This window comes from Gossypium raimondii, chromosome 2 (genome assembly GCF_025698545.1).
Source record: "Gossypium raimondii isolate GPD5lz chromosome 2, ASM2569854v1, whole genome shotgun sequence".
NCBI lineage: Eukaryota > Viridiplantae > Streptophyta > Magnoliopsida > Malvales > Malvaceae > Gossypium > Gossypium raimondii.
The window spans coordinates 2,514,981-2,535,044 of NC_068566.1; the positions used below are offsets into that span (position 1 = coordinate 2,514,981).

Here is a 20,064-nt window from a genome sequence, read left to right on the forward strand (position 1 = left end):
GCTCACTTGGTGTGTCATTGAATTATATTTGCCTTGGAATATGACAGTCCATTTTATTCTTTAAAAATCAAAAATATTTATATATTTATATATTGTATACATTTAAATGAAACTATTTTATTATTACATAGGAATAGGGCTTTAATTAAACTAATTCAAATTTTGAATAAAATAAAATCGAGTTAATTGCATCAAACATATTTAAATTATGACTTTTATTTAAATTAGTCTTTAAATTTTAAAATATTTTAATTACATCTTCGATTGTCGATGTTTTATTAATAATGTCATTCTCGTTATTAAAATCGTTAATTTAACCGTTAAATGAGGTATTAAATCTTATATTATATAATTTAAAACGAAAAATTTATGTTGTGAAAATTTTGGTTTAGAGGTTTTCAAACTTTTATAGAAACAATGGTTCACTCTCTTTCTTTCAATTTTACTTTATTTTTAGTTCTTAATTTTAAAAGTTATGCGACAACATTTTAAAGTTTATCACATAAGATTCTATGTATAATTTAATATTTAAAGTAATAGTTTCAATAATGGAAAGACCTGTTTGGATTTTGATTCGCAGAATCTTGATATTTAAAATTTGTTTCATGAAAAAAAAACTAAGTTGTAGGAAAGAAAGGGAATGAGAGCTTTCAATTGGTGTAGACGATGCGAACAGAAAAGGTTATACAACAACGACCTAATGGCTTAAATGAAAACTTTTGATTAGTTTAGTGACCATTTTGTAACTTTTTGAAGTTACAAATAACGATTTTAACTTTCTGCGAAGAGAGAAGGCTATATAACAATAATTTTAACAATCTAATGAATTAAATAAAAACTTTAAAATAGTTTAATGATCATTTTGTAACTTTTTGAAGCTGTAAATAATGATTTTAAATTTTTGCAGATAGAGAAGGCTATACAATAACGATTTTAACAGCTTAATAATTTAAATAAAATTTTTTGAATAGTTTAGTGACCATTTTGTAACTTTTTGAAGTTGAATAACCAAAACATAAATTTACCAATAGTTTAGTCAGTAGTAGACCCAAGATTAAATCATCAAAATGCAGGGAGCTCTACTAGAATTTTACAAGAAAAAAAAAAAAAAAGATAGATGGGAAAACGGAAAAAAAATATGTTAGATATCCGTCAACGGACCAACGCCTAGCGGCTAAAAGCCTCGTCCCTCTCCTTTTGTGAGAGGCCAAAGCTGTAAATGGCCATAAGGCCTTTGAATTTCACGACAATCTCTCTTCACCACCACAGCCCCCGTCTCAGCCACTCTCTCCTCTTCTCCCCTTCACCAATCTCCTCCTCTCTTGCTTCTACCCTTTCCTTCCTCCGCGGAATCGCCTCCAAAACATCATACTCCGCCGTTTCTCAACAGCAACAGCAGCAACAAAAGCTGAGGAAAGAGCTTTTGTTGAAGGAGCTGAAAGAAACCGAAACCCTGGCGCAAAAGATAGGGAAAGCCATTAGGCACCCTGGCTTTCCTTCTAAGTCTAGGGTTTACGCCGATGTCAATGTTATTCGTCCTAAAGAGTACTGGGATTACGAGTCTCTAATTGTCCAATGGGGGTATTGTAATATTGTTCTCCGTATTCATTTGGTGCTTGTGAAATTTTGAATCTTCAGTGTTTTTTTTAATTTGTTTTATATTTGCTGAAAATTAGGTTAAACTTAATTGATTGATTTTTTTTTTACTGTTTTAGCAGGGAACAAGATGATTACAGGGTGGTTAGGAAAGTTGGAAGAGGGAAATACAGTGAGGTTTTCGAAGGCGTTCATTGTACTGATAATGAGAAATGTATTATCAAGATTCTCAAACCTGTAAAGAAGAAGAAGGTTCATTCTCGGTGGCATTTTTTTGCTTCAATTGATTTTGTTTCTGTATTTGTGTAACTTGGTATGATAAAGAAAATGATTGTTTGGAATGCAGATTAAGAGGGAGATTAAAATTCTGCAAAATCTTTGTGGAGGGCCGAATATTGTGAAGTTGCTCGATATAGTTAGGGATCAGCAATCGAAGACGCCGAGTCTTATATTTGAATACGTGAATAATACGGATTTTAAAGTGCTTTATCCGACACTCTCAGATTATGATATTAGATATTATATCTATGAACTTTTGAAGGCAAGTAAATGGATTGCTTCTTTCTTTTTCCAATCATATATGCTTATTGAAAATGAAATTGAAGTCGAAATAAGATGCATATCTGTAGGCCTAAGATTGCATTTCCTTTATTATTGAATTCAAAGCACTGTTTAGGTTAGGGGTCACTGTGGGGGATAAGAGATGGTTTCCTTTGGTTCTAGAATCAACTTTCTAGGTCAAAGAAGAAAAAGTGTATTTTCTAGTAGATATGTATGTAGCGGCTTTTCGTTTACACTTCACCAAATGCTGCTTTATTTATTGTAAAAATGAAGGAGGGTTAAGATGATGGAGAAAATGTGTGTGGAAATTGTAGGGCTTATTCATATCTAGTATAATATATGCTGTGGAGCTGGACTAGTAGCTTCTCAATAACATTGACTTGAGTCATTGGTTCTAGTTTTGAGAAATACTTGGAGTGTACTTAGATATGTTTACATTTTGCTGAATACTACCGAAATTTAAATGTATCTGAGTGATGATGGACCAATGGTTAGAATCTTTCTCGATATTATACCAGCTGCCCACACAGTTTGCTCTAGTTCTCTTTATTTGAGTTGAAGGATCTTATATGCGCATGCTTGTAGTGGTTCGAAGTATTTAAAGCAACTGGATGACTTGGTTGTGGTATTTATTAGGTATAGGTTGTGTTGGCTTCCGAGTAATTGTGTGAATATACATCTGCAATGTCAGGGATGCTCATATTATTTTAACAACTCAAATATTTCCTGTTCTGATTGATGTCTAAAATTATTTAAATTCTTTGTTGGAGGCTATTGAGCTTGTCATGATTGAAAGATTGCACTAGGTTGTTGTCACTATCAATGTTGACTATTGCTATTTTGTGATATGAATTCATTGCATGCAGAACCTGTTAGTGATTAATCACAGCATGTTGAAATTTAGCTGATGTTCCTGCATGTTCATTTGCCATGGATTCCAAAATTTTAATTATCTCTTGATTCCATTGATTATATCTTACAATGTAAATTTTGATATTTTCCTCTGTTCTTTGGAAAGAAAAAGATGGTTCAATTGTTTGAATATCGTGAGTCTTTATTTTTAGGCATTGGATTATTGCCACTCACAAGGTATTATGCACCGAGATGTGAAGCCCCATAATGTGATGATTGATCACGAGCAGCGTAAACTTCGTCTTATTGATTGGGGCCTTGCTGAGTTCTATCATCCAGGGAAAGAATACAATGTTCGTGTTGCTTCGAGGTTAGTTCAGGGGTTATGTATTAGAAAAGGCGCTTTTTGTGGCTTTCATATTTGTTTGCATGCCACTTGTGATTCTTGTCACTTTAATCAACTTGTGCTTTTTAAGAATAAAGGGTTTTTTCTATATCTAAAATGTCGCCCTCCATAATTAATGTGACCCTTTTTTTCCCCTTTATCATTTCATTTTTGGATTGCAGATATTTTAAAGGTCCTGAGCTTCTTGTTGATTTGCAAGACTATGATTACTCTTTAGACTTGTGGAGCCTTGGTTGTATGTTTGCTGGAATGGTGAGTATTACCTTTGGATTGTTTCACCTTTTTAAGGTGTTAGTACACTTCTTCTGAGGTAGGCTTTTGTGATCCTTACCCTGGCACCTCATATATCAAATTCTCCTCGTGTGTGTTTGTGACATTTGTGGTGTTATGCAAGTAGACCTGCGCATGTCTTTTAAAAGGCCGGAGCATGCGCTCAATTTCAGTCATTGGCAATCAAGCAAATGGAATCTGTTTTTTTTCATGGTCATTTGAAGATGCTGCATTTTTATGGGATACAAGTGCTTACCTTGATCTGCTTGCATATTAAGCCGAGGAGGGTTGAAATTTGATATATCGCCAGGGTATTCGTCTTTCTTGAGATTCTTATTTTTGAGGGTTGTGCTATACAGATATTCCGGAAGGAGCCATTCTTTTATGGGCATGATAATTATGATCAACTAGTCAAGATAGCCAAGGTATGAGCTTGTTGATGTTTTAAGTAACACTGATCTTAGCACAACTTTATTCCGATATGTACATCTTCATTGTTGAGGCTTGTCTAGCTGCTTCTTCCTCTTCATTTTGTAAATTTGGTGCTGTTTTAAAAGAAAGGGTAAACGAAAATTGATGTTTTGGTCATCGATTTCAGAATTATTCAAAAATTTTCATTTAAGTCATAGGCTGTTAAAATCACTGCTTTATGGCCTTCTTTGGTCGCATTGCTTGCACCAATTGAATGCTTTCCTTCCCCTTTTCTCCTAAAGTTCAATTTTTTCGTAAACGGTTTTGAATGTCACAAATCTACGAAACAAAATCCAAACAACTTTTTTTTTTCGATCTTTGACACTGATGTCATATTCTTCTACTTGTTGATGAGTACTAATTCACCGTAGTGATCATCAAATTGTCACTCAGAGCTTACTAGTTGGACTTTAAAAAAAAAATCTTAACAACCCGGTGACTTGTTCAGTGACTTAGATGAAAACTTTCGAATAATTCAGTGATCATTTTGCAACTTCTTGAAGTTGAGTGACCAAAACGTAAACTTACTAATAGTTTAGTGACCTTAGGTGTAGTTTACCCTAAAAGAAATACCATTTTTCTGTCATGCATTGACTCTTTTCATTGAGTGTTTAAAAGTGCCTTTATTTGAGGATATAAAATTCCTATGGTTCTAAATTAGCTTCTTTCTCTTTTGCTGCATTAGGTTCTTGGGACAGATGAATTAAATGCTTATCTAAATAAGTATGGTATCGAATTGGATCCCCATCTTTTATTTCTTGTTGGGAGGTTGGTATATATATTTTCTTTGTAGATCGATGGCGCAGAAGTACAGTGAATTTCAATTGAGACGTATTATAATTTTTTCTTGATACAGGCATAGTCACAAACCTTGGACAAAGTTCATTAATGCTGAGAATCAACATCTGGCATTACCTGAGGTAGTACACAACTAGAAATTTCTTATACGATTCTCAATGTTCTTACAGTATCGTATTCCATCTTTAACATGTATTTTGGTTCTTCTCATAAGGCCATTGATTTCCTCGATAAGTTGCTTCGATATGATCATTTGGAAAGGCTAACTGCAAAAGAAGCAATGGTAAACCTCTTCATCTTTATGAACATATCTAAGAATACCGGTCATATCGAACACCCCTAGTAATGGGATGATTTTTTTTATGCAATCTTGCAGGCTCATCCTTATTTTTACCCAATTAGAAATGCGGAAAGCAGCAGAACTCGGACCTAGCATGCCAACTTCACGGTGATGATGTTAAGGCATGGCATCTTCGTCTTTCTTCATATGCATGGTTAGATCCTCATCCCTTTATAGAATGACAGAAGATTAAAGTCTCTTTATTTATTTTTTCTTGTGATTTTCATGTCTCCCCCAAGGGAAATGTTTATGTTTTATTTTGAATTATATCATATTTGTGTTTTTCCTTTTCAGATGAAGAACAGTACTGAATTACATGTATGATACTATTATTTATGTTTTAATTCATCCTTTTAATGCTCTCTGTTAATTTCCTTTATCTATTAGTTAACTCTGCGTTATCCTTTTTCCCTTAATATAATTATTTTTGTGTGTGAATAAAATTATGCTTTGTAAAATATTAGATAAAGTTATGAATTTGATTCTCTATTATGCTCCAATGTGGGATTTAGTCTGTGTATTTCAATTTGCCGTAGTTTAGTCCCTGTACTTTTTATAAATATCATTAATTAGATCAATGGTTTCTTTACTTTTATATTTGTTATTTATTTTGATAAAATGTTTGACGCGTTCTTTTTAATAAAAAATCTGGATTATGGGCTAGAACATGTGTTTTAAGAAGAATCCATGTAAACGTTGTGTTAATTATGACTTCAAAGTTATATAATTTAAGTTTTTGGGTGGTTAAAATTTATATATATATATATTTTTTGTTTGTGTAGTTTTGAATATTACAAATTTATCAATCAAAACCAAAATTTTCTTTTTGATTTTCAATATTGAATGTTAAATCGATTTGCATTGAAGATGTATTTTTCTACTCATTGATTGGTATTATTTATTATATTTATTGTCAAATCGTTTTTGAAACTCATTAGTTGTATTTAAAAAAAAAACTTAACACAGTGAAATACTTAAAACATTTAAATAATTCAATGAAAAATTTTGAATTATAAAATAATTTTGAAGTTGAGTCATTAAAATTTAATAATTTTAAATGTAATATACTTATTAATTATTTTTACTAACGAAATTTTAATAGAAATAATTAATTAACAACATTATAAAAATAATTAATCAAATTACGTTGAATTAAAAAATGTGTATATATATATATATATTAAATCATGACTCAACTTTTAGATTAAAAGATATTAAGCGCATTTGGACCAACACTACAACAACGGTATCAAGTTACCAAAAATCATAACTCGATGAATAATGCAGTACATGCTTTGTTTAGGTGAAATGTGTCCCCAAATTCATAAAAGTATTTTCTCACCAATCATTGATGATTACTGAGGATTAAACATAAATTGCATCATCATATAATTGGAGACAAATTTGGGACATGGGAATCCCATAGCTTACCTGCTTATTCAGACATTTTAAATTACGGCCCGACAGGTCGGCCCGGCAATTAGCGTGGTCTACATAAGTATTTATTTTCATTCCCGTCGGTTTCAACAAATTCAGAATTTTGTTTTTCCTTAATTTTAATCTTTTAATAATATAAATTTTTTCATATTTTATAATAAATATAAAATTTTTAGGATACAAACGAATTTTGACTCATGAATATGGGGTATGAATGAGATATTAGTATTCATAAGTCATTTGAGTTCAACTTGAAAAAAAAAAAACGTTTAAATTTGATTTAGTAATTATCAAACTTAGTTATTTATCAACTCGAATTCTAACATTTTTACCCTTATTATATAAAGAATTTAAGTACGAAAAAACTTAATCGTGTTCAATCTTGAATACAAAAACGAAAAAACCGAATTTAATCAAACTATTCAAATCTCAAACTAAACTCGAACTTATTATTCGATCAAACTCAAATCAAATTCCAGCTCAAAAACTCACTATTTGATTTAGCCAAAACCATCCACTTGATACAAATACATAGTACAATGGCCGCTGACATTGCTATCGAATTTATAACTTGTTGGTAAGGAAGTCAAATTGAATTATGAACCACAAAATTTTGAAAAAAAATTCAAATAAAAATTGGGTTAATATTTGATCCATTGAGAGCTTTTGATTTTATATATTATTAATAAAACATATATTATATAAACATTTTTAATATATCCTACATCATGTGAGTGATGATGTCAGTGGTGGAGTTAGGGGACTGATAGGGCTCGGTCCTCTTAAAATAAAAAAAAATTTCTTTTGAACTCTTTATAATTTATAAAATTTTAAATTAATAATGGTAAAATTATACTTTAACCTCTCAAAAATAATAAAAATTTGATTAAATCTTTTAAAAATGATAAAAATATAAACGATTAAAATGATAAAATTATATTTATACCATCGTAACAATATATAATTTAATTTCGATGATGCATGTGCATGAGATTGTGATAATGACGTTAGGATTATGACGAGATTGTGATGGTGATGGGAACTGAACGACGACGTGTAAGGCCTTCTGAATTTGGTCTTATCCTTTGCCATAGCCCTCGCTCTCACCATGTTTTTGCATGTGTCTTCTTACCATTATGTAGAGAAATTTTTTGTTTTTGCCTAGTCAACTGTCGACGTGGCACGTTTTACTGTCTTGTCAATTGTTTAGTTTATTTTTTTCTTTTTAAATTTAGTTTAATTTTGATTTTTAATTTACTACTTAAATATTTTTATTTTAATTTGGTACTTAAATTTAGCTTAAATGTTTAATTTGATTATTAGATCAAATGATTTCATGTGGTCTAATAAATGTTTGACACGTGTACTATAATAAAAAATATAGGCACTTAATTAGGATAAAGAAAATCTTAGATACTAAATTAAACATTGGAGTTAAACTTAGGGACTTAATCGGGACAAAATATTCAAGTATCAAATTAGAAAAAAACTTTGGTACCAAAGTGAACATTGAAACCAAACTCAAGTATTAAATTGAGACAAAAAAAAACTTAGATTCCAAATTGAATATTGAAGTTAAATTTAAGTACCAAATAGTGCATTAACTCTTTAAATTTTAACTATTGGATCTAAACTATATTTAATTTTGTGCTTTCCACTAAAAAAATATTTTATTTTTAAATTACGAAAGTGGAAATTTACGCTATTAGGAAAACCACATCTGCTCTCATATTTCGAGAGTTCAACCCTTGCCTTGTCGGTACAATTAAAAGAATTTTTGACCTTTACCAATCGATTCTCAGCTCTTTCTCTGATATCTTTTGTTAAAACAGACAACAAAGGATCCAATTGGTTATCGGTTTGGATGAATCTTTTCACAATGACCTCTTTCTTTAAGTGTTGTTCAGAATTGACATAATGACATAATTGGAGGAACTACCATTGTTCTAAACTCTAGGGGTTTCCAATTATTATCTATCCGCAGCTTCAGATTTACTAGCAAACTTCATGCCACAATTCTCATTTTTCATGTTATTCTTCTTTTGCTTAAATCTTACAATACTGTTTTTTGTAGGCTACAGGGTCGTAACAAGAAATGGATCAACATAATTGTTGGATGCACTAAAATACGATAGAAACTTCAACCAACTTTCGAATCCATAAGATTCCTCGTTCAATATGTTAACATCAGACACCAATTAATAGACAACCATCAACTAAGAAAAGAGACGATACAGTGAGTTACAAATGCTTCCAAAGCTTTCATTAGTTTTTCTTAACCATAGTTGTTCTTGATTTTGTACCCAAAAAAGAAATTACCTATGTTAAAAACTTCTCTCTCTCTCTCTCTCTTTTAAAAAATTAACATTACTATTTAAAAAACATCATTAATTTCTAGGTTTCCAAAATCGAATCACTAGTTGAACTAGTCAGGTCATCGATTTGCCAATCCAATTGGCCCATCTGGTTCGATTGAATAATTCATTAAAAAAATTCAAAAAAATATTAAAAACTAAAAGAATCCATTCAACCGGTTCAACCACCCGATTCAACTAATTTTTTTCCCAATTCAACCGGTTCATATCGATTCTTAAGTCAACCAGTTTAGTGATTTTCTTCAAACCAATACCCTGACTGGTTCCCCATCTGACCGGTTGATCCGATTTGGTTCAAACAACATTATTGATTAATTTAAATAATAAATATTTTTTTTACATATTTTTCACCCCATAAATTAATCATAATCAAGGAAATTATAATCATATAATATCACTCAAATGTAGCAGCATGGTAATTTGAACTAAAAGAAGCTTATATTGGGTTTCATAAACTTCATTTTTTATTTCTATCTACATAAAACATGAACAACGAGGATCTAATTACAATGATCGATTATTTATGAACAAACTTACTGATCATTTAAGGTATGATTGTCGTGGAATGCTGGTTAATGATTTTTGTCTATGATTTCTCTTACAAGTTCAGTTCTTTTAGGACAAATATTATTAGTTAAAATGTACTTTGGTTGTCTTGTAATTCTTCCCATTAATAATTTATAATCTAAGGGTTTAAGGTTTTTAGGTCATCACGTCCAAAATAAAAAATAAAAATTTGTATTTTTTTTCCTTTAATGGTCTCTAATTATTAGAGATACATATAATACAACATGATATATTTAGACCTGATCATAGGTTGGACTGGGTCGCGTTCAAGTCGGGCCTATGTAAAATTTTAGTTCGGCCCGACCCAAAAATGGGTTTAGAATTTTATCCAAGCTCAGCCCAAGTCCGCTCGTATTAATTTCTTTATTATTTTTAAAATTAAAAATTAAAAAATATTATACATCAAATACACTAAAAACATTAAAATACATATTTTCCAACAAATTGAAAATATATTAAAAAAAGTCTTTATACTTAAATAATACTAAGATAGTTGAAACTTAGCAAACAAATGCTTCTAAAATAGTAGCAAAATTAATAATAAGACCAGAGTTATACAATATCAGGTTCATTTTGTTCAAGCTCATTTTTCGGGCCTGTATTTTTGCCCAACTCTCTCACATTTTGGGCAAACCTTTGGGCCTAGTCGAGTAGCCCAACCCATGATCAGGTCTAGATAGATCATATACAAAAAAGAACCCAAATAAAAGTAAAGACACATGCATATAAATATTCTCTGATATCTATATTATTATTTAAATCTCTTATTTATTAAATAAAAAAATATTTAACTGAGTTGCTATCACAAGTCAATCAGATACCAACTCGATTAGAGAAATTGGAAAAATACTCTTCAGTATTTAGAACAAGTTACATTATCTAGGTATTTTAGTCTTTTACTTGAAAAACAATAAATAGTTTACATATGGTGGGATTTGAACTCATGAAATTTGGATTCATAAAACTTTATCATGAAATATTTTGTACATTTTAATTTTATTATGCACACTTTATTAGCTTCATTAATTATTGTGCATTTAATTTTTTAATTTAATATATTTATGTGTTTAAATTTTATTTTACTCACAATTTAATCTAATTTTTATTTTAATATTATACATATTATTAATTATTTTCAAACTATACATTTAATTATTCATTATATATCATTTTAAACACACCAATGTGTTCTAAATCCGTAATTATAAAAATTTCAATAATGTTAAGATTTTTTAAAAATATGCTTCATTTATAATGTTTGTGAAATTTAAAACATGATTGACTTGATAGACTATTATTGATAATGTGGTGTAATTTTAGTTTTAAATATATATAACTCTAATGGTTTGCCGAATGAGTTTTAATTTGATTGGTATGAGCATTATTGTTAATGTAGGAGGATGTGGGTTCGAGTGTGCTGAAACGCATTATTCTTCTATTTATGGGTTAGAAAAAGGCTATAAGTAACTTGTAACACCCCAAACCCGGTCTAAACATTATGACCGAATCTGGCGATGTCACATTGTAACACCCCTTACCCGTATTCGACACCGGAATAGGGTACTAGACATTACTAGAAGACATACATTTGCATTCGTATTAAACCGAGTTACAAAATTTCATCCGAATTAAAACTTTCAAATTATTAACATGCTTTTATAATTCTTTACAACATATCCTCGTAATATTATATTCATAACAAATAGGGCCTACGAGACCCAATATTTACTAATGTAATTCAAAGCTTTATTTCCATTTCATTCAATTCACAATTTCTCATGTTCACAATTCAAATCAATTTCTCAATCCAATATATATATTTCAATCATCTAAGAATATAATTCAAGTTACACAAACTTACCAAAGCTAAATTGCGTAAATATCAAAATTGTGGACATTTTGGTAATTCTCTATTTTCCTCAATTTCCACCCAATCTTGATATAAATTAATATTTCATTCAATTTATTAATTTAAATAATAAAATAATTCATTTCATGAAATTTGGTCACTTTTTGACATCTTTACCAATTTACCCTTAAAATATTACTTTTATTCAATTTAGTCCTTGAACCTAAAACATGCAAATTGACCATTTTAATGAGAACTCATGCTAGTTAAATAATCATTTATTTTCCTCCTCCTTCTCTCCATTCCACATCCTTAATGTATATAACATGCTTATATGTAACATTATCTATAATTTCACTATTTATTTATTTGTTCATTCAAAGCTGTCCACTTGAGTCATAGTCACTAAATTATTTATATCTTGAGCTATGAAACTCCAAATTAAGATCCGATAAATTCCTATGAAACTAGACTCACATATATTCTTACCATAAGATTTTCATAATTTTTGGTTTATCCAATAAGTACAGTTTATTCTTTAAAGTCATCCCTGTTCTGCTGTCTGACATTTTCGACCCTTCTTTACTAAAAGTTAATTATCTTCTCGTACAGGATTCGGATGATGTTACCGTTTGTTTTTATTGAAAATAGACTCATTCAGTATTTTAAACACATAAATTTAAGCCTCTAATTATTTTTATTCAATTTTTGATGATTTTCCAAAGTCAGAACAGGAGAATCCGAATTCATTCTGACCTTGTCTCACAAAATTATTATATCTCATGATTTACAATTCCATTACTTAATAAGCTTTAATTCCATATTTTTTTTCATCCTCTAATTTGATTTCCACAATTTATGGTGATTTTTCAAAGTTAACCTACTGCTGCTGTCCAAAACTATTTTAGTGCAAGATGTTGATTACTAAGTTTATAACTCTCTAATTCCCTTTCTCTATAATATTTCCCATCATTTTCACTTATTTCCCTTCACTAATATATCAAGAACATAAGACTTTAGTTAAGAAAACTCTACTATAACATCATTTCCATACTTTTTCAACAATAACAAACTTAAAAATATATTGAAATCTTGATGTTCTTACCTTGTGCTATTGATTTCAATCTTTAACTTAATTTTCTCTCTCCTCCAGCATCTATTTCTTGAATCTAACTTGACATTCTAGCTCCCCATTGTCTCCTTATTATTTTTCTCTCTTGGAAGCTATGGAAATTCTTTTGATTTCTAGGTGAAAATAGTGAATTTTTGGTGAAAGGACCAATTTGTAAAGAAAGCAAAACTTTCTTTCTTCTCTTCTCTTCTAAGCATGGAAAGATGATGATTTTTTTCATCATCTTTCCTTCCTTTTATATTAATCATTTAACAATAAAATAATACAAAAAATCTTGATAAAATATTAATTAAATAACATTTATCTAATTAATTAATTTAAAATATCACAAACATCATCATTACCTTCTAGAACTCTCTCTCTCTCTCTCTCTCTCTATTTGACCATTTGCCCTTTATAATCTTTTGAAATTCCATCATGAGTCATCACTTAATTTGGTAAAATTATAATTTAGTCCTCAAAATTCTTCACCTTTTCAATTTGGTCCTAATTCATACATTTTCTTAGTTTCTAGATTATTCCACTCTTAAAATATTTACACTACTGATCCTTCAACTTTTTTGTATTTACACTTTAATCCCTTAAATTTTGAGTATTTACTCTTGGGCAACAAAACTTTTCTCACTTTTGCGATTTAATCCTTTCTTGAATTAATATGTCATAATATAATTCTCAATGTTGCCATAACTCAAAATTTCCCTTTTTGTCACTTTATTTCCTTATTTTACTATCAATGATACCTACTTCCTTACTGTAGTAATTTTCGGGATATTACATTTCTCCCCCCTTAAAATAAATTTCGTCCTCGAAATTTCCTTGTTTTATTTTGATCATGAACTTCATCATTTCTATATTATTTCAATTATCCTTTTCTATCCATTCTTATCACTAACATTTCTAGTTTTTATATCATTTTGTACTTCCTTTTCAATAATATTATTCTTTTACTTAATCGAATTCTTATTTTCTCTCTTCTTCATAACCGTAAGTCCTTTCTTCATTTAGTTTTCTTAAAGTCATCTCTATTATTCTATAGTTCCTTCTGTATATATTTACCTAACTTAGTATTTGTATTCATTCTCTATCCTTTCATTTCACAATTTATTTTTAATTCAATATTTCAAACAAGAATCAAAGGTAAACCTTTACCTTGTAGCGAAAATTATTTATCTTTTTTTTTTTTAGCAGAGGCCCAGTAGATTAGATAGAACACTTAGGATATACGAAGCTGATACGGAAGTGCATTATTATGCATTATTAAACAGAAAGCACTAAAGTGTTATATAGAGAACATAAATGTGCTAATAATCAGAGAGCACTAGCGTGCTATTAATCAGAGAGTGTGCTAGGGTCCTTTAATGATATACCACTAATATCCTAGTAGTTCTAATCTCATCTACTTGGGCAAATTATATCATGCATGCATATCACTTTTACACTTTTCGCATAATGCTTTTACATCTTTTATAATTTAATCCTTGTACTGATTATTCCCTTAAAATTCTTCACCTTTCCAATTTGGTCCTAATTCATCTATTTTCCTTAGTTTCTAGATTATTCCACTCCTAAAGTATTTACACTACTGGTCCTTCAACTTTTTTGTATTTACACTTTAATCTCTCAAATTTTGAGTATTTACTCTTGGGTAACAAAACTTTTCTCACTTTTGCGATTTAATCCTTTCTTGAATTAATATGTCATAATGTAATTTCCAATGTTGCCATAACTCAAAATTTCCCTTTTTGTCACTTTATTTCCTTATTTTACTATCAATGATACCTACTTCCTTACTGTAGTAATTTTCGGGATATTACATAATTATAGATGTCGAAACCATTTTTAAGTTTGAAAAAACGAGTATCGACTTTTAAAATGAAAACGGGAGTCGCCACCGACCTTTTATTAAGGTGTGATCGGGTCACCTTGAAAATAATTTTAGGTCTGCAAATTTTGAGAAAAACAGGTTCGGGAGTCGGTTACGCACGAGGAAGGGTTAGCACCCTCGTGACGCCTAAAATTGGTACCGAATTAATTGTTTAATGTCTTAATGTCGAAATTTTGAAAAGATTTTAAAATACGATCATTTTCTTTTGAATAAAATGAATTAGATGATGAGATTCACTTATTTCAAAGAAATAAATCGTCAAACTCAGTAAGTTAGAGTGCAACATTTTAAATCTTCAAAATTAAATTTATCTCTTGACTTTTAAAACCCATGCGTTTTGAGAAAGGTATCCGATTATTTAGATTAAATGAGAAAATCAAGACCCAGTAAGTTAGGGCTTGATTTCACAATATCCCTAAATATCGAATATTACCTTTGTTAGAAAAATCCTAGTCTCGAGAAAATAATACGTCATATTCAATGTGTTAGGACACAACGCGTCAAATTCCCGAGAATGAGCTTTTATTTGAAATTTGTATGTTTGAAAAATTTCGATTATTTAGATTCGACGAGGAAAATTGGAACCCAATACGTTAGGGCTCAATTCCTTCGAAGACTCCAAATACCGAACTTTGCATTATCTTGAAAGACTTTGAATAAATTGGTTTTGATACTTAAACGATATTTGATGTAATTCTTTTGAACGAAATAAAAAGATTGAATAATGATGTACAATGCGAGATGATGATTCATAAACTAAAACGTATACTAATGAATGTCAGACAATCAAATAATACAAACAAACAATACTGTATACATAAGGGCAATGGTTACATGTAAATATTAACACTTAAAAGTTAATGAATTAAAACCAATAACATACATACATATATATATATATATATATATATACACCTATATAAAAGATGGTACCTTATAAAAACATTTTAATGCAAGTTTTAAAACATGGAGGTATACATAAATATGAGAAATATGGTAAATTTATGCGATGATATATAATGATTTAAAATAATAATACATGTTAGAGATAATGATAATGATGATTTTAAAATATTTAATACACAAAGTAATAAAAATAATATAGAAAAATAATTTGGAATAATTAATTTTGGAGGGTGAATTAAAATAACTTATAAAATTGACATAATAAGTAACAAGAAATAAAATAAAACAAACAATTTGAAGGTAAATCTTAAAATAACATATAAAAGAAATAAATTAAACTAAACAGTATGGATATATATTAGAACAGACATCATATACAAAAATTCAAAACAAATAAGTGAAGCAGTACACAAAGTAAATCACCATGCAAAGTATATTGAAGCAATTTAAGGTAAAATTTAAGGACCAGATCAAAATAAAAACAAAGCTAGAAAGCAACAAACATAATTAAGATAAGGGGAAGGGCCAAAACATGATGCTCGGATAACATGGGGGACCAAAATTGCAAATAAACCAAAGCCCCAAAAACGCCACACTTCAATGGACCAAAATGCAGCAAAAATAAAATGACTGGTCAAATTCAAAAGAAATAAAAAAGGATTGATCTGAATACGTTCTGGAATCAAGAGGACCTTTTGCATAAATATACCCTTCACCGCAAAAACACGTGGATCCCCAAGGTATTGGGTCGGGTCGGCGGGTATGGACCAATACAACGCCGTTTTGGAGCCACTGATCAGACTCCAAACGGCGTCATTTCATGCATCATGGAAGGGCCAAAACCCTAATATGGCAGCCACCTCTTCACTCTTTTAAAACGAAAAGAAAAAACATAAGTAAAGGGAAAATTAAAAAAAAGGGAGAATGCTCTCCTCTATGCACCGTTCCAGCATCGAAAGCCCCCCACATCCATTCGACTCCGATCCGAAGGGAGGAGGGATCTGGCGACACCAAACCCAGGTAAGGATTCTTCCTTTCTTTTCTGTTTATTATTATATGTATATAATAAAATAAAAAAATAGAAAGAATGAAAGAACAACACCAAAAAAACGCAGAGAAGAAAAAAATAAAAAATAAAAAAGGAACCACCTTCTAAAAAACTGATCTCTTATTTTTTTATTTCTTTTTTTTATCGTATGCGTCCTCCCGTTTACATATTTGAATGGCTTTCTTATAGCCCCCTTTTTTACAGAAAACAAAAAGAAAAATAAAATTAAATCCTCTATTGAATCCCTCTTTTTCTTTTTTCTCTGCCTTCTGCTGCCTTCTTTCGTGCGTGGTTTGTTACGCTTCTTTTGTCCTTTCTGCAGGTGTACGGAGGCTAGCTGGGACGTGGCGCGGTGCAACGCGTGAAGGCGTGGTCCCTGGCAGTGGCGTGGCTCGGCTCGGAGGCGTGGCTTTGGCGCGAAGGCGCTACATGCGCGAGGGGAAGCTCTGCTCACAGGCGGCCGAGGCTCTCCTAGTCGCTAGGGTTTCGCTTGTGGCTTTGGGCTTAGGTGATTTGGGCCATTGGGTTTAGTGGGTTATTCAGTTTAGTATGTATTGGGGCTGGAGGGTTAGGCTAAGTGTAATTGGGTTTGAGCCATGTTGGGCCTACTGTTGGGTCTAGTGAATTTTGTAATTTGGACTACTATTTTATTGGACTTTTTTTATTTTTAATTTGGTTTTATTATATTGACAGGCCGGGCAAAAATTGGGCCTTACAGTTGCCCCTCTTTGCTCATTGTCGTGTAACGGGAATGAAGCAAAGATTAAAGAGGACCAATTTTCCCGGTCGTGCTTGGACCGTGGTGCTCCTCTTCTTCAAGTGGCTCCATTCCATCCTACTGCATCTTCAGAGGTATAGGAACTGGTGCTTCGATCCATTCCACCGCAACATCGGGGAGATAGGATTTGTAACTTTGAAATAACAAAATTTGCTATCTTTAGTCGGCAAGACTTGATGCGATCTGCTCTACTGCAACTTCAGAGAGATAAGATCTATTACTTTAATCCGCTCCACTACAACTTCAGGGAGATAGGATTATCGAATTCAATCTGCTCCACTGCAACCTCAGGGAGATAAGATTTACTTCTCCAGTCGGCCCCACTGTGACTTCAAGGGGATAAGACTTGTTTTCTCAGTCTACTCCACTGCAACCTCAGGGAGATAAGACTATTGTTTTAATCCTATTCCACTGCTGGCCAAGGATATAGGACTTGTAATCTTCGATCTGCTTCACTGTTAACGCAGGAAAGCAAGATCTGCTATCTTTAACCAGCTCCACTGCAACCGATGGAGGCAAGGCTTTGTTTTTGATCTGCTTCGCTGTTAATGCAGGAAGGCAAGATCTGCTATCTTTAACCAGCTCCTCTGCAACCGATGGAGGCAAGGCTTTGTTTTTTGATATGCTTCGCTGTTAACTCAGGAAGGCAAGATCTGTTATCTTTAACCAGCTCCACTGCAACCGATGGAGGCAAGGCTTTTTTTTTAATCTGCTTCGCTGTTAACGCAGGAAGGCAAGATCTGCTATCCTTGACCAGCTCCACTGCAACCGATAGAGGCAAGGCTTTGTTTTTTATCTACTTCGCTGTTAACGCAGGAAGGCAAGATCTGCTATCTTTAACCAGCTCCACTGCAACCGATAGAGGCAAGGCTTTGTTTTTGATCTGCTTCGCTGTTAACGCAGGAAGGCAAGATCTGCTATCTTTGACCAGCTCCACTGCAACCGATGGAGGCAAAGCTTTGTTTTCAATTTTCACTGATCTGTTCTCTGGGGAACATGACCTGTATAATTAACCTAATTATGCCTAATGATTAGGATGACATGAGCAAAATGAATGAAATACTCCTAACTAGACATGTGTGAGTGGTGTTTGCATGAATGCAAAATTTTATTTTTCTGAGAATGATCCCGCTTAGGTTGTCATTACTCAAAGTTTATCAAGGCTTTAACACTGACGTGCTACAACGTGTTCTCGCCTGACCTGCTTATTCAAAGAACCACTTAGTCAGATTGCCCCACTGTAAACCTTAAAGTTTAATCCAATGGGGCGCAAAATTTGTACCATCATTCTCCCATTGTAATCCGAGGGTAGAAATATGGCTTTTCCTCAATCCTCTCTTATCACAATTTAAGGATACAGGATCTGAATCATTCTGGTTTTTTACACCATTCTCAAGGTGTCGTACCAAAAACTTATGCGCAGATGAAGGCTCTCTTCTCTGAGGTAGCCTCTTCCTTTTGCCTGATGATCATCGCTTACTTGTTTATTTAAGCCTTGTCACCAACATGAAATCTTGTCAATCAATGCACATAACAACAAAATCCAAAGAGAAAGTCTAAATTTAGACTATTCCTTCCCAAACTTCCAACCTTTAAATTTGGTGTGTTCTAAACAATAGTCCTGTTTCAGGCTCCTATATTATTTAGAAACTTTTCAGAGTAATATGCAAAACTTCTTTTGTGAAAGTTTTATTAGTCCATTAATCATTATTCCAATGCAACATGTTTGCAAAAAAGGGTCATAACAATGGATAAGAATAAAGTTGGTTCTGAGCATAGCTCGAAAGAACAAATTATCAAAAATAGTAAAGAATGATGATAATTGGGAATGTATATCTTAGAAAAGAAAAAAGTATTCCAAGAACAATAAATAATATGAGAATTGGGTGCCCCAGATATCGCAGCTTGAACTTCTCTATACAAACTTTCTGAAAACCATTTTGAGCTGGACATGTGTTTAGGAGATCTACAGTGCTTTGTCGATGCCCCAAGATGTCGTCTACCCTTTCTTGTTGATTCAGGTATAACAGGATTACCACATGCCCCAATCTAATCAAGATACGAGTTGCTCTGATCACTTCATGCCCTATTCTGATCAATATTTGAGCCGCCCTTTTCGGGTTTTCAACTCAAATCCCCTTTGGTCTAAGGTGCCCTTTGCGGGTTTTCCCCTTAGCCTCTCCATTTTTATTTTTCATTTTCATTCTTCATTTTTCATTCTTATTTTTATTTTTTTTCATTTTCATTTTTTGACTCAGAGTGCCCTTTGTGAGTTTTCATCTTGGTCCTTTCTTCTTCTTTAAACGAAGTATTTCTTGACTGGATCCGAGTTTACAGGATTTGGCGAGCTTTACCATCCATCCTACTCAAGATCAGAGCTTCTCCAGAAAAGGCTTTTGGCATCCATTTTCCTCTAAAATCCTTTTGTGTAGGAAGAATCTTTCTCCAAATTAGGTTCCCCTTATGGAATTCTCTGAGGTAAACCTTTTGATTGTAGGCTCACATTATTTGCCCTTGGTACATCTGACTGTACTGAATTGCTTTTAGCCTTTTCTTTTGATCAGATTGGATTCTTTCTACTCAACTAAAACCCAGAGAACATGGATTTCTACTTCAATTGGTAGAACTATTTTCGTCTTGTAAACTAGAGAAAACAGTGTTGCCCAGTCAAAGCTCTAATAAACGTTCTAAAAAACAAAGACGGCAGATGGTAACTTCACATGCCAACCCTTGTAAGTCTCAGTCATTTTTGCAATTCATTATTTTGCAATAAAGTGACAAACCGTGGTGTTT

At 31.8% G+C, this 20,064-nt stretch overlaps 1 protein-coding gene across 2 annotated transcripts; it reads left to right on the top strand.

Moving 5' to 3' along the window:
• The first annotated feature begins 1,084 nt into the window (after window positions 1-1,084).
• LOC105787665 (casein kinase II subunit alpha) lies at window positions 1,085-5,814 on the top strand. 2 transcript variants are annotated; one of them, XM_012614156.2, is made up of 10 exons: window positions 1,085-1,581; window positions 1,716-1,848; window positions 1,943-2,137; window positions 3,222-3,379; window positions 3,577-3,667; window positions 4,045-4,110; window positions 4,842-4,924; window positions 5,013-5,076; window positions 5,169-5,237; window positions 5,331-5,814. In XM_012614156.2, exons 1-10 carry the CDS (start codon window positions 1,220-1,222, stop codon window positions 5,385-5,387), a joined length of 1,278 nt encoding a protein of 425 aa, XP_012469610.2. In that variant the 5' UTR covers window positions 1,085-1,219; the 3' UTR covers window positions 5,388-5,814. The 2 variants fall into 2 exon arrangements, with proteins under 2 accessions (XP_012469610.2, XP_012469611.2); XM_012614157.2 differs by having other exon boundaries at window positions 1,086-1,581; window positions 1,719-1,848.
• The last annotated feature ends 14,250 nt before the right edge of the window (window positions 5,815-20,064 follow it).

What these genes read in the sequence shown, in the direction of transcription:
- LOC105787665 (XM_012614156.2), top strand. Translation starts at nt 1,220, where the DNA reads ATGGCCATAAGGCCTTTGAATTTCACGACAATCTCTCTTCACCACCAC. An exon ending in TCTCTAATTGTCCAATGGGG is followed by an intron (nt 1,582 to 1,715) that starts GTATTGTAATAT and finishes TTACTGTTTTAG; the next exon opens with CAGGGAACAAGATGATTACA. An exon ending in AACCTGTAAAGAAGAAGAAG is followed by an intron (nt 1,849 to 1,942) that starts GTTCATTCTCGG and finishes TTTGGAATGCAG; the next exon opens with ATTAAGAGGGAGATTAAAAT.